Below are 15,143 nucleotides of genomic sequence, written 5' to 3' on the forward strand. Positions count from 1 at the left end.
CATCTAACGGAGATTGTTCTTACTTCCCCCCACGTAACGTCCGTTAGGAATCCAGTCCATTTGCACAAGAAAAATTGAAGTTACGTGATTGTCTTTTCATATAAGGCTACGTATGTTTTGTTGCTTCTAGGGGAAAATAGCAATTTTACGTCTACTGAGTGAGTATAGCAGAGATATGCATCGTTATTTTTAGTTTATAATTTTTAATTTCTGAAACTTTCAACTATAAAAGTTGTTCATTTGAATCTAGGCTTGTTATCAACTTATCATATTCTTTGAGTAACTGAACGCTGCATTTTACCCCCATTGGAACAGAGGGTATAAGCATTTTCAGACGCATTTTATTACAAGCTTTTTATCAAATTGCAATTACCTATGTATGTACAAGTCAAATCTTGCAAGTTAAATTTGACTCACTTCCCGGTTTCCTATGAAGCTGAAAATTTGCATATACAATGTGTTTGTGCACGTATCCACGCCGTATAGCCGTTAACCACGTATAGTACGATGAATTTTATCGACAAATCACCCCCCATACCTGTTTTTACTCAACCATTTTAAAAATGCAGGGTGTATTTTTAAAATCCAAAGTTTTATGGTGCCAAACACGACTGCACTTGATTTAATGTACCATTATTGGTCCTGTCGCACATTTAAAAAATAATAATCATTCGATAGCTTATGTCTTAGGGCATAAATTTAACGCATAAATGTCTCGACGAGTATTAGTTGCCTGTGGAAAGAGAAATACAGTCAGCGATAAAAGACATGATGAGTGATGGCTGACAATGATTTTTTTGTTTAAAACTTTTTCCTATCTTTTAACATGTACTGTCACATTTGGCATGGTCCCCCTCCCCATGTACAGCAGTAGATGACCCCGAACGCAACTCCCGCAGCTTCACTCTCGACAGCCGGATGGCAAGCAAGAGACAGAGGGTCCTGTCTCACCCACCTGTCGAGTAACAGACTGGCAGAATTCCCCAAGAGCACAAGGGTACGAGGGGTCGCTACTCAACTGCCCGTCACAAGGTATTAAAATATATTTTAGTTTTTGTAACGGTTGATAAAATAATATCTTCCTACAAATCTTCAAGAAAAGAGCGTACTCCCATCATGCACTTCTAAAGTTGTAACCCTGGTGATGCACAGACATAACTGGTGTTGCAGGTGTCCATGGACGTCGGTGATTGCTTGCCAAGTTGCCACCAGGCGATTTGCCTCATATATCATAAAAAACACCCATTATCCTCAACGCAATAGGATGTAGATTTATACCTTCGTTCTTGTTCTTACCTTCTTATATCCGTTTATCATTTTTCAAATGACTAAACCGATTTCGATGCGGCTTTCTAATCGATTCCTACATTAGAACGAAGTAGGTAATTAGACGATATTGGAAATAGAACCTAAGTGATATAATTAATTAATAATAGATTATCTGTACGGAATAACCCATTTTTGGTGAATGCTTAGGCAATTTAGACCTATAATAGATAACAAAATATTAACCACTATCGGCTATGTGAACGACAGTGGCGCCCGCATGACGGCCATGGGACACATTAATTATTTGATAGTTAGGAACAGTTGCAACTACGAGTATCATAATCGACGGATTGATTAACACAGAGAATTATGAATATTCCCATACATAACGTTTAGTTTCGTTCAGGATGCTGATGGGGCTCCCTCGCTGCTGCAGCGCGTCAACAATGTTTGCGGAGGTGCGCGTGGATATGCCATTATGCGCAAGTCGTTTCGTGGTTATGCAGGGTGAAGGACAGCACCAACAGCATCCTAGCCATGTTTTCAGACAGAATATGGACCTGAACTAATGAATAATTAATAATGCCTACCTGGACTACTGCAGTGTAATCCACATTATATGTTTAAATAATTAAATATGTAGTTGTAATAAAATAACAGCCAAACAACCACCTATCCAAACTAGGGCTGACTTGGAAAATTCCCAAAAAAAGGGGGGCAAGGTCGCCCACGTACCACGTAGAGGCGCACAGATGAAAAGGAGGCTGCATCAGTTGGCCTCGGCTGGGCGGAGCTGGAGACCGCGCTGGACCGTGAAAAATGAAAATCCCTTCTGAGAGCCCTATGTCCCTGGTGAGGGATAACAGGATACCATCATCAATATGTAATTAGTTAAAGTTTGTGTGTAGGTACCTATTACTACTATATTCGTTGTAAGAGTAAATTTGTTACTAACAAAATTGATCCTTAGTTGGTCTTAAATAAATACAACTAACTGCTTTGGCTCAGCGATCCAAATATAATCTTGGCCTCCGAAACGAGAGAACGCCACCTGCCCTGATCCAGCGCGGATTCCTGCCATGAATTGGCATTTAACCGACGCAGGTCCGCCTCCACGACATCACACCAGCGGTACCTGGGGTGCCCGTTCGGAAATCTAATTCAAATAAATCGAATCGATTCGGGGATCGAATAAATACAATTTAATTTAATAACCTCCTCCTTTTTTGTAAATGGCTAAATTTTTTGCAAGCGGTTTATCTGTGACAAGAATTTCATATTCTCATACTACTTTTTAGGGTTCCGTAGCCAAATGGCGAAAAACGGAACCCTTATAGATTCGTCATGTCCGTCTGTCTGTCCGATTATGTCACCGCCACTTTTTTCCGAAACTATAAGAGCTATACTGTTCAAACTTGGTAAGTAGATGTATTCTATGAACCACATTAGGATTTTTACACAAAAATAGAAAAAAAACAATAAATTTTGGGGGTTCCCCATACTTAGAACTGAAACTCAAAAAATCTTTTTTCATCAAAACCATACATGTGGGGTATCTATGGATAGGTCTTTAAAAATGATATTGAGGTTTCTAATATCATTTTTTTCTAAACTGAATAATTTGCGCGAGAGACACTTCCAAAGTGGTAAAATGTGTCCCCCCCCCCCCCCCGTAACTTCTAAAATAACAGAATGAAAAATCTAAAAAAAATATATGATGTACATTGCCATGGAAAGTTCCACCGAAAATTGGTTTGAACGAGATCTAGTCAGTAGTTTTTTTATAATACGTCATAAAATTAAAAAAAAAAAATTGTTTTCATCAAACCCACACGTGTGGGGTATCTATGGATAGGTCTTCAAAAATGATATTTAGGTTTCTAATATCATTTTTTTCTAAACTGAATAGTTTGCGCGAGAGACACTTCCAAAGTGAAAAAAATTGTGCCCCCCCCCCCCCCCCCTGTAACTTCTAAAATAACAGAATGAAAAATCTAAAAAAAATATATGATCTACATTACCATGCAAACTTCCACCGAAAATTGGTTTGAACGAGATCTAGTAAGTAGTTTTTTTTTTAATACGTCATAAAATTAAAAAAAATATATTTTTTTCATCAAACCCATACGTGTGGGGTATATTGGATAGGTCTCCAAAAATGATATTTAGGTTCCTAATATCATTTTTTTCTAAACTGAATAGTTTGCGCGAGAGACACTTCCAAAGTGAAAAAATGTGTCCCCCCCCCCTGTAACTTCTAAAATAACAGAATGAAAATTTAAAAAAAAATATATGATATACATTACCATGCAACTTCCACCGAACATTGGTTTGAACGAGATCTAGTAAGTAGTTTTTTTTCAATACGTCATAAATGGTACGGAACCCTTCATGGGCGAGTCCGACTCGCACTTGGCCGCTTTTTTTTATCGGTGATCACGTGATGCTTTCTACATAAAATAGAAAAATGAAGCGTCGAACGCCTCTGCCCGGACCCGCATCGTTCTAGCGTGAGCCATCCTTAAGTTGCAATAGCAAAACGTCGCATTTGAATTGTTAATACCTCTGTAATAGGCGTTAAAGTACCTATCGCCATTCGCTTCAATATCCTTTTATATTAAAATTAGTCATTTAATAATTAATATAAAGCGTGACCAGTAATATAGCAATAACTAAATAAAAAATTGATCTCCTGTCATCTACGACGAGAATCTTGTGCTGAGGGTCCAAAATGTTCAAGACGTACAACCTCTATACCAGTGTTGGCCGAACGTTGATTAGAATTGACCAATAACCATTACAAATTGAACCGTAAACAGTAACGGACGGTTACAGTTTACGGTTCAATTTGTAATGGATATGGTCAATTCTTCAACACCGCGTTGGAAGTGTTAGGAAATGTAGTTAAGAGGAATTCATAGACTTCATAGTTGCGATTTTTCCATACAAACGCTATCTACTGTTTCTTCTCTGGATTTTTAACCTAGAGCAATGATAATCAATATGCTGTGCCGCTGTTTTGCTTTTTTGGATTATTTTTATTTTGAAGAAACTTACTGAGCCTCTAAGATCGCAAAAACGGCTCAATTGAATTGGCTGCAATAAAGGCGCAGTATACAAATATCCATAAAATCAAAACATAGCGGCATAGATTATTTCTTCCTCTTGCAGATTCCAAAATTTCACAATGATTGGTTGCGTTTTGGAGGAGGAAACAGTTGAGAGCGAAACCTCGATTTTTGAATTTTAGTCCGAGCTGCAGTTGTCCTTATCGCACGCACGCACTCCCGCCCGCGCCCACCGCAGCGCGACAGAAACATAGTTTCAAAAATTCGAGATTTGAAAAGTAGCTCTTAAATACCTAGGTAGAAAATGAGCAATTTATTACAATAAATTAGACATTAAATATATAATATGTATATGGCACATGGCCATCCACACCGCCAGACACAGAGACAGATGGAGAAAGATCATAAGAGAGAAAGTGGTACAAAAGGGAGGTCACGACCCTCAAGGTTGACGAATACGACGCAAAGAGGTATCTGTATAAATAAATAAATGATAAAAAACTACATGTTTTACCTCTTTTTTTTGTCAGTTAATTCAAATCCCGAATGTCTTTGTACTTTTGTAACACGTTGCATTACTTGCATTGCACTCTTTTTCTTGAGGACCTCAGAGAGGGCCAACCAAGCACCAACATCAAACAATCGCAAAATCGCTTTTAATACAGTTGCTCAAAAAGGTCTACATACTTTACGTAGCTGTTTTTAGCGTTCGCAAAGATTTGAGTTACAACGTTTTACACCAAAGCGTTAAGTGATTATGGTTCCTTGTGTTTCAACATTAAATATTAGATGGGTTAGTGGTAATTATCACCAAGGTCCTGTTCATGATCAAGTAAATATGAAAACAATAATAATCAAACATTGATATATTTTTGTTTTTTATGAGCCGCAAACAGTAGCCTTGACAATGCCTTGGCAATGACACTGACATATTCGCTAGCGTGTGCGTAACTTTTCTATGCATCTTGCTCGTACTGGTATATACATTGGTAGGTTTTTCGCAAAATTGTATTGTTATGACATGTGACACCGTATCCGAGCCGTTCCAAAAATACTCTACCTTATGGACCTCTGACGTGAAATTTCACGTGTTGCCAGTTTTTTGCACTTTCTGCAATGGTGATGTGCTACAATCGATATAAATCGATTTTTATAATTTTATAATAGACTATTTAAACCTGAGATTAAGCAAGAACAGAGTGTTAAACAGTGTTAAATCCCTTTCCTACCTGTATCCAATTTCACATTGCACTCGTAATATCATCGACACGCGATGTTTTAATGAAGCTATGGCCAATTAGCGATGACCTCGTCGACGAGTTGCTTGTGCAAGGCAATGATTTGCTGTCAATCAATTCATATGAGGAATGGCTTGGAAATGTTGTTGTTCGTTTTACCTGATTGTTAAGGTAAGGTGTTACATCGAAAGGTTTATAGAAAATAACAATAGAAATTTAAATGTCAATCAAGGAGAAACTGCAGCATGCGGGCATTCTCGGCTCCGTTCAGTTCAGCATTGCTCCGAGCAATTAAGAGGGTCAGCAAAACTTGACGTCCCTTTGCGTGCACAACCACAGATAAGATAATGATAATCACTTGAATTTTGACAACCCTAAATAGCCGGAAGGGATAGTGCCATACATTAGAAAGCAATGTTGGCCGAACCGAACGTTATTTAGAATTGAAAATATTGAAAATTAACCATTACAAATGGAACCGTAAAGGACGGTTACAATTTACGGTTCAATTTGTAATGATAAATTTTCAATTCTAATTAACGTTCAACGTTTAGTCAATTTTTCGTGCTATGGCTCCATCAAGGTGTTGATGATTCTGCCATTGTCGAGGTTGGATAAGACATGGCTAGTAGGTATATGAATATTAAAATCATAGACATTTAAATGTATGGAATTGCCCACGTGACATTTCGGCGCTTCTGTCATCTGTCCTGATACGTTTTTATTTTTCGATTAGTGTATGACGGTTGGCTTGAACTAATCACCAATCAGTCGCCTGCCATAGACAAGCCTTGTGCTGGTCAGCTGACAAAAAGAGATTGGAAATAAAATGCTGAAATCTATTGATATGAGCAATTTTTTCTAATGTCCTAAATTTAATGTCATTTTCACGAAAATAAAATACTTCCTCGTGTATATAATAAGCTATTTAGCAATTCCCTGGATCGGGAATCGAGTTTCAAGACATAAGCTCCTCATGCTACGGCGCGTGTTTGAGCGCACGTGTGTCCAAAATTCCAAATCCTGACGCTTGCACGGGTATCCAGATCGTGGCGTTTGCACGCGTGTCCAGATCGTGACGCTTGCTGATCTTTGAGAATCCGAACTTATCTTGCATTCTAAGAAGTTATTCTGTCAAAAACAAGAACCAAGATTTCCCTGTGTGAGTTTTTTAAATTGCGAGTGCCGGTTCAGTAGACTATGAACCTACGGCCAGTCAATTTCTATTGTTGGTTTTTTTATTTACTATACCTGTGTCAACACTTACATTTATCTACCCCCTGTGTGAAGCTAAACCTTACAGGCGTTTCTCCATAAGCGATTGCCATTTAGGTTACGGCGCTTATGAGCATATTTGAAAATAGTTTTAGAAAATATACCTACGTTCTATGCGAAAATAAGCTGCCTGACAACCAACTATACATATTATAGCCATATGTTATTGCATCTTACAAAACTTGAAAACTAGTTTGTTTACAAAAAACAACACAAGAACGCAATATTTAACTTCGTTAGAAAAACTGACGTTTTTGCACAGGTCTTTGTATGTAAATGACAAATGAAAACAACGTCAATAACATCACTTAAGTTATTCTACAAACATGTAACGAGTTTTTAGGGTTCCGTAGCCAAATGGCAAAAAACGGAACCCTTATAGATTCGTCATGTCCGTCTGTCTGTCCGATTATGTCACAGCAACTTTTTTCCGAAACTATAAGAACTATACTGTTCAAACTTGGTAAGTAGATGTATTACTAATTATTTGACAAGTGCAAAGTATTTCCATACGTGCAAAGTACCTATTAACTCATTACATGTTAATAGTTAACGAAAAATTACTACACAGTGTAATTCCACTTTCATAACAATCTTCCTAATTAGGTTATTTAAACTAGCCTTGTATCAAACACCTGATAATATAAAAGATGTCGGATATAGGCAATTAGCTTGGAAATAATATTTCCATAATAAGACTATTTCCAAAGACAACGCAGCTAATAAATCTACCATCGGGTGGTCGTTGTGCTTGTTTGTCTACATAAATGTTATGTGACCTAGCAGGGCGTTATGGACTTAACACCTTTTTAGGGTTCCGTAGCCAAATGGCAAAAAACGGAACCCTTATAGATTCGTCATGTCCGTCTGTCTGTCCGATCATGTCACCGCCACTTTTTTCCGAAACTATAAGAGCTATACTGTTCAAACTTGGTAAGTAGATGTATTCTATGAACCGCATTTGGATTTTTACACAAACATAGAAAAAAAAACAATAAATTTTGGGGGTTCCCCATACTTAGAACTGAAACTCGAAAAATCTTTTTTCATCAAACCCATACGTGTGGGGTATCTATGGATAGGTCTTTAAAAATGATATTGAGGTTTCTAAAATCATTTTTTTCTAAACTGAACAGTTTGCGCGAGAGACACTTCCAAAGTGGTAAAATGGTCTCGCCGGAAGATCAGCGCTGACTTTTGGGTTAGCATTAATGCTGAGGCGGGACCATTTCGTGGTAAACTATTTATTTATTCTAATGTTTCTTTCTTTTGTTATGTTGTTATACTTTTGTATGTCATAGTTTATCACGAATAAATGCTATGATTTCTGATTTCTTAAAATGTGTCCCCCCCCCCCACCCCGTAACTTCTAAAATAACAGAATGAAAAATCTAAAAAAAATATATGATATATATTGCCATGCAAACTTCCACCGAAAATTGGTTTGAACGAGATCTAGTAAGTAGTTTTTTTTAATACGTCATAAAATTTAATTTTTTTTTTTTTTTCATTTAACCCATACGTGTGGGGCATCTATGGATAGGTCTTCAAAAATGATATTTAGGTTTCTAATATCATTTTTTTCTAAACTGAATAGTTTGCGCGAGAGACACTTCCAAAGTGAAAAAATTTGTGTCCCCCCCTCTAACTTCTAAAATAACAGAAAGAAAAATCTAAAAAAAATATATGATATACATTACCATGCAAACTTCCACCGGAAATTGGTTTGAACGAGATCTTGTAAGTAGTTTTTTTTAATACGTCATAAAATTTAAATTATTTTTTTTTCATTAAACCCATACGTGTGGGGCATCTATGGATAGGTCTTCAAAAATGATATGTAGGTTCCTAATATCATTTTTTTCTAAACTGAATAGTTTGCGCGAGAGCACTTCCAAAGTGAAAAAAGTGTGTCATCCCCCCCCTGTAACTTCTAAAATAACAGAATGAAAAATCTAAAAAAAATATATGATATACATTACCATGCAAACTTCCACCGAAAATTGGTTTGAACGAGATCTAGTAAGTAGTTTTTTTAATACGTCATAAATGGTACGGAACCCTTCGTGCGCGAGTCCGACTCGCACTTGCCCGGTTTTTGATTTTATGTACATGATTTTACAACGATATAAATGAATGAATAAATAAATTAAATGTAATTTGCCCACAGTTTTCGTGACTAATGATTATTCGACCGTTAAGAGGCTGTAAATGTCGTCGTAAAAAACCGTTTTTGATTTAAACACTATTTCACGATCAGGTAAAATACTTAAATCAACTTTTAGGTATTAGGATTTAGCGACTCGTTCTAAAATTCAGAGTTCTTTTTGTTTAACGACATAACGTTCATATACTGGAAAGGTATATTCCCCAATCCCTCCTTTATTCTTAAAAAAAAGCAAATCTTTTTTAAATTTTATCCCTTTCTAATTTATAACAAACAATGCCAAAATGACAGACAGGGACAAACGATTTCAATGGCTTGACATTGACAGACGAACAGACACTATTAACATATGGAAGGTAGAGGTAAGGAATACAATCTCCATAGGCAGAACTGTTGCAAAAGTATCCTATAAGCTAGTAAGCTGATGTCAGCTATAAATAATAGTTCCAAATTTCTCCAGAGTAGCGCTAGTGTAGCTAAGAACGTTGGCGTTATTGACGGAGTGAAATGCGATGTCTATGATTTGAATTTTTTTCAAGTATTCTAGGTATTGTAGCTACACCTATTTAATTTTAGACGGACACTTTTTGGAACATGGAGATTCTATTCCTTACCTCTACCTTCCATACTATGAACAGACACTACCGTGAGTACCATATCTGTTTTATCATAAACAAGAACAAATTCATTTGAGTTTTAGAGTCATATTCACAGCATATTCATATAAAGTCTAGTCACTCTGGTCAGTTCATTGCAAATAATGTAAACAAACCAATTTACCTTCAATACTTCGTAATCACGCACTGTTTGACGAGAATCGTGATCTTATCAACAATTTATATATAGGTACCTACTTAAATATTTTATTTGTATACTTTGTTAAAATATATGTTAGTTAATAATATTTCAGTGAAATCAACTTCCATACAATTTTTGGGTTAAATGTCAAATAAATAAATAAATAAAATAAAATAAAATAAAAATCATTTATTTCAGACAACACTGTTACACAGGGTCCATATGTTACAAAAAAAAAAACTAAAACTATGACCTAAGCCTATACTTATAAAATAAATGGCCTCCTTGGTCCCCACCCTCCCTGCTCGCCTCTCCGATTAGGTTGTACATGCAGATCAGTGAACCGGGCAAGGACGGCAGAGTCCAGCCTATCTGCTATCATCTTTAGGATCCCGTTTCCGCTCGCCCACATTCGCCGTACAATGGACGCCGACTTTTTCCGCATTATTGCATAAAAATCATCAACCGCTGCGTCAGCGAACATTCCCGAAGCGCTACAAAAGCGGGGGAGCCGAAACAGGGCCCTAAAGACATTATTATATTGCACTCTCAATGCATTATACGCTCTCTGACTAAAGTGTACCCATAAACCACTTGTATAGAAACTTTGGCAATAAGCAGTAAAAAGAGTTAGTTTTACAGGCACAGAACAACGCGTAAATCTATGAGCCAACATATTTCCTCGCACAGACAAAGACCTACGTTCTCGTTCCAAGTCCTTGTCATCTTTGAGATCATCAGTCAATATATGGCCCAAATATTTGAACTGTGACACCTGCTTGATAGGCATATTGCTTAAGAGAAGTGGTGGAATACAAAATACCAACGAAAGCTGTCATATTTGTTTAAATTATTTGCTTTTTCTACTGGACTTCGGTATAGAAATGAAAGAAAATTACAAATTCGCAAAAAAAAAAGTTTTTAAAATTAGCCCGTGCGTTACGAGGTTAGGGTTTTGTAAATTTCGCTAATAACAATGTTTGTAATTGTATTTAGTGCATTGTTATCGGATCAGAGGGCCTACCGCGACACCGAAGTTTGCAAATTGAGGTAATCGTTCTCTTTTACTCCAATTCACGCGTAATTGGAGCGACAGAGAAAGAATCTGCGAATTTCGGTGTTCGCGGCAAGTCCTCTATACCAATCTAAAGCCCGACTAGAAATATATGATCATTGTCAAGAGGGCGCTGTTATTCTCATGTATTGGGTGACAGTTCGGTTTAGTATGAAAAATTGAGTTCTAACTAAATTCCACAATATGGCGCGTAATCGTATACTACTCATGTCATGCTTTATAAACGATTCGTGCTTTCATTGCTACTAGCAAAAAGTTATGTTTACGAGCGAAACTTTTTTGTGCTTATGTAATTCTTACAGTGCAAAACTCAAATTCAGAATATAAATTGCTATTAAATTTGTTTAGACAATTTTTACACAAAGCAATTAAAAACTTCAAAAAACCTCTATCCCAGCTAATTATTTTAAGAAAGTATCCAACCATAAACACTAATCGTAGGCGTACAGGTTTGGCTTTTGGCTGTCCGAGACTTGTTCGTCACAGCTCGTTTCTTCTTTTTTAGGCAATTTCGTGGGATATTGACCCCTAGACCATCCGCCATCTTGGAACTCGCTTATGAGCGCATCGACTGACCAATGAAACTGTGATCTCTGATTACACATTAAGCCCGTCAGAGACGAAGCGATAATAACTTCCCACTTTTCCTCCCTTGGGACACAAATAACTATTGGTATCTTACGATATCTTATAGCAAGGCATCTTAAGATAACTTGCGATATATAGCTCGGTATTAGGTATATTTTGTTTCTCTCACAATGCAAGGCGCTAGACAGACAGTAATATATTTGGTATCGTTGGCGTGTGTGGCGCCTAGCTATACTATATCTGTTAGCATCTGTCGGTATCTATCGGTCGCTCCTATGGAAGGTGGAGGTAAGGAATGAAATCTCTATGTACCAAAAAGTGTCGTCAAAAACCCCTTAAATAGGTTGCGCTACAATAGAATACTTGAAAAAAAAATCAAATCATAGACAGCACACTTCACTCTGTCAATAACGCGTAGGTTCTTAGCTACTCTGGAGAGATTTGGAACTATTATTTATAACTGGACACTTTTGCATCAGTTCTACCATAGGAGATTTCACTCCTTTTAATTCCACACTCCATAGGCCGCTCCGTCTATGACGGGCGTTAAAGGTTTTATTTAGGTACAGCCAGCAGTTTTTGAAAACGGAAGCGCTTTTTTAGATCACCGTATTGGATGCCAAAAAATATGTAAAGCAATTTTGAGGTCTTTCTTTAGTAACTTCATTGATTCGAAACATGATTAAACAACTTTCGCTCGATAGAAAAACGCAAACGCATTGAAAAATTGTTATATTTTTTTGCACAAAAGCTAAAAATATTATTTTTATTTTTGGTCGAACTCTTCGTTTTTTTTCCGAACGAACGAACTAAAACCAACAATTTAAAACAATGATAGCCGCAATCCCGGGTTCCCGGGCACGCTCTACCTCACGCTCAGCGAGTGAGAGAAGAACCGCATGCGATTTTCGATAATTGCCGACTAAGTTGGTGCACTGAATTAAATCGATCGATCAAATGCCGCAATGTATCGCAAAGCGCATGCACACCGCATGCAATTATCCGTAACATCTGGCTCCCTTTGTTATAAATAAAATAAATAATAGTTCAAGTTATGTTGGTTATGTTATGAGGCAATGCGTAATAGCTGTGGGAAACTTAAGAGAACTGAGGGCCTACCGCATACCGCGAACCACGTTTGATGTGTTGCCTCCCTGTCATAATTACGTACGAATTTACAAGTGCGACAGGGAGGCAACACGTCGAACGAGGTTCGCGGTAGGCCCTCAGGTGCTAATCTCCATTTCTATGCATTTACAAATTAGTTTTCGGCGAAATAAGTTAACGTTAACAGAGACAAATAACTATAAACATTCATATTCCGTTCACAAGAGAGCGTTTATAAGCAAATCAGCATGTACATCATTTGCTTGACGCTATAAACTGAATGTCTGACTCAAATTACAGTGAAATCTCGATAATCCGGCACTTCTATAGTACAATTCACTCAGTAATCCGGCACCAATATAGGCATGCAAGTGATCATTAGTGTAAAATTTTCTATGGGACGATAACTCTTCGAAATAAGGTAAACAATCTTTAGTATCTTTACATGTCTTTTTATTGAAAAACGCTTTCTAAAAATCGGTAACTATTACTTATGTAAGCAAAATAATGTAAATGATCATATGTATTATGGTTTATAATTGTGACATATTTGCCGTGACTTATTTTTTAAGTCTTTGATTTAATTTATCAATAAATATATTAATTAAAAAAAAGTTATTTCAACATCGCTTAGGTACCTTCTTTTAATGCTAAAAAAACGAACTATAGTCTGTCAAGCCATTTCCGTTAGTAGAAAAAAGCGGCAACTTAAAAAAATGTACGCGCGTATGCTAAAAAAACGAAGTATAGATATAATTCTATCATTTTATCTTTGACGTTGGTAAGTACTTACCTGCGCAACGTGAAATGATCTAATAAATCGCTAATTCGCTAATGATGGTCCGTTAATTATTAAATTCATCATCGATAATTTAGTCAAGGTTGTAGACTTGTAGAGATTACAAATCAATATTATCAGTTGTTACAATGTGTTTATTTACTGCTTACTTCAAATTTTTTGTATTTCGGTCCGTTGATGCTTAGTGTTGAGCAAGTTTTATTATTATTATTGGTACCAGAGATAAACATTCGAGTCCGAGTGGAAATTGCTAGCGGAAAGTTCCGTACCGTCACACAATTATTATTACTCTTACTCTTTCACACTTTCAGTGCCTGCTTTAGAACATTATTCGTTGGTAGATCCTGATTCCTGGTCTACTGGATCCCTACCTATAGGTAGGGATACTGGGGATCCAGTAGACCAGAAAAGGAAAATGTGTAAGTACCTATAGGGACTGTCGTTCTACCTTATATTTGGCACGCGCAATTGAGAAAAGATTATATCCTGTTTACCTTAAGTTCGGTAAGAGCGGGAGGCACCTGTTTACTAGAGGGAGGCACCTGTATACTACTAGTAAATTATCTAATATTATTCATTCAATACTTTATTAGCAGATAGAGATAGCCGCCTTCGCTCTTACAGGATTGAAAACATAACCGAGCAGGTGAACACTGTTTTAGGTTAGGTTTAACTTTTTAATTTGTTTACAGTGGCAAGCTAAAGCCATAGGGTTGTTCTGCCTTGTATTACTCCTAGTCATATACATGCCATTCTATCTCTAATAAAAAATATTTGACAGCATTGTGCGTTACAGTTACTTACTTTAAAACTTTTATCTGTAAACTGAAAACAAATTGTCTAACGCTATTAGGTTTGGCGCTTATCGCATTCGCATCACTGGCCAATAACTTTTTAAATTCTGTTTATAGACTGACTATAAAACCATAGGCCATACAACCAGACGCGTTTCTTACAACACTAGACTTTGTACATATGATAAACGTCAAAAGATTCTTATTCTTACCTGATTGTTGCTCACGTCAATGACAATATAGGCCAGGTAGACCACTTCCTCCTCGTCCGAGCCTAGGGCTGCACCCCCTAGGCCTGCCGTCCTCACGTGCAGCGCGCAAACCCACCCTCCAGATATCATCGTGCCATACAACGATGACAACACTTTAAAAAAAACTACACTCTCATGCCCGAATTCTCGTTTATGCCCACCGTTTTGCCGCTAGAAACGTAGAAACTCGTTGAGCAATGTACCGCTAATCGAGCATCCGTTTTGAAAATCGAATAATCACATCACTTTTGTACGTTGCACTGTTTGGAACTATAGTTTATAAACACCCGCACGCAAAAACACAGAAAATGTGCAGTTTTTTCTTAAAAAAATCGTTTTGTTTTTTAAAACAGTCTATCTGCGGGATGGTATGATCGAGACTACGAGTGCCGCTCGCTTGCCCCCTTGTCAGTGCGTGCGCAGGTAAGCCAGGTGAGGCGACGTTGCCGCTCCGCCATTATCATTGATGAGATAGCTAGAATATATCCACGCGTCGTTGCCAACGCGGTTCATTACCTCTCCAACAACATTCCAAATTCAAATATGCCCTTTTGGGACATCAATGGAACGTTTTGTTTATTTAAATATAAAAGTTACCGGCCAGCATTTTCGCCGCTTTTCACATGTCGCGTTCCATTCGATTATGCATTTTATGCCCTTACGACAAAGCTTATATTTGTTTTAATGGAGATCCGGATTTGTTTATTTATTATC

At 37.1% G+C, this 15,143-nt stretch overlaps 1 protein-coding gene across 3 annotated transcripts in view; it reads right to left on the bottom strand.

Annotated features, from left to right (window-relative positions):
• The window catches only part of LOC133530109 (RNA-binding protein fusilli), a 128,262-nt gene extending 113,365 nt beyond the window's left edge, over positions 1-14,897 (bottom strand). The window contains exon 1 of one of the 3 annotated variants that reach the window (XM_061867943.1): positions 14,391-14,850. In XM_061867943.1, the coding sequence (XP_061723927.1) occupies positions 14,391-14,519 (129 nt within the window). In that variant the 5' untranslated portion in view covers positions 14,520-14,850. Of the gene's footprint in view, positions 1-14,390 lie in introns of all 3 variants that reach the window. The other 2 variants (XM_061867944.1, XM_061867942.1) reach the window with 2 other exon arrangements.
• Positions 14,898-15,143: the final 246 nt, after the last annotated feature.

Source organism: Cydia pomonella, chromosome 22 (genome assembly GCF_033807575.1).
Source record: "Cydia pomonella isolate Wapato2018A chromosome 22, ilCydPomo1, whole genome shotgun sequence".
Classification (NCBI taxonomy): Eukaryota; Metazoa; Arthropoda; class Insecta; order Lepidoptera; family Tortricidae; genus Cydia; species Cydia pomonella.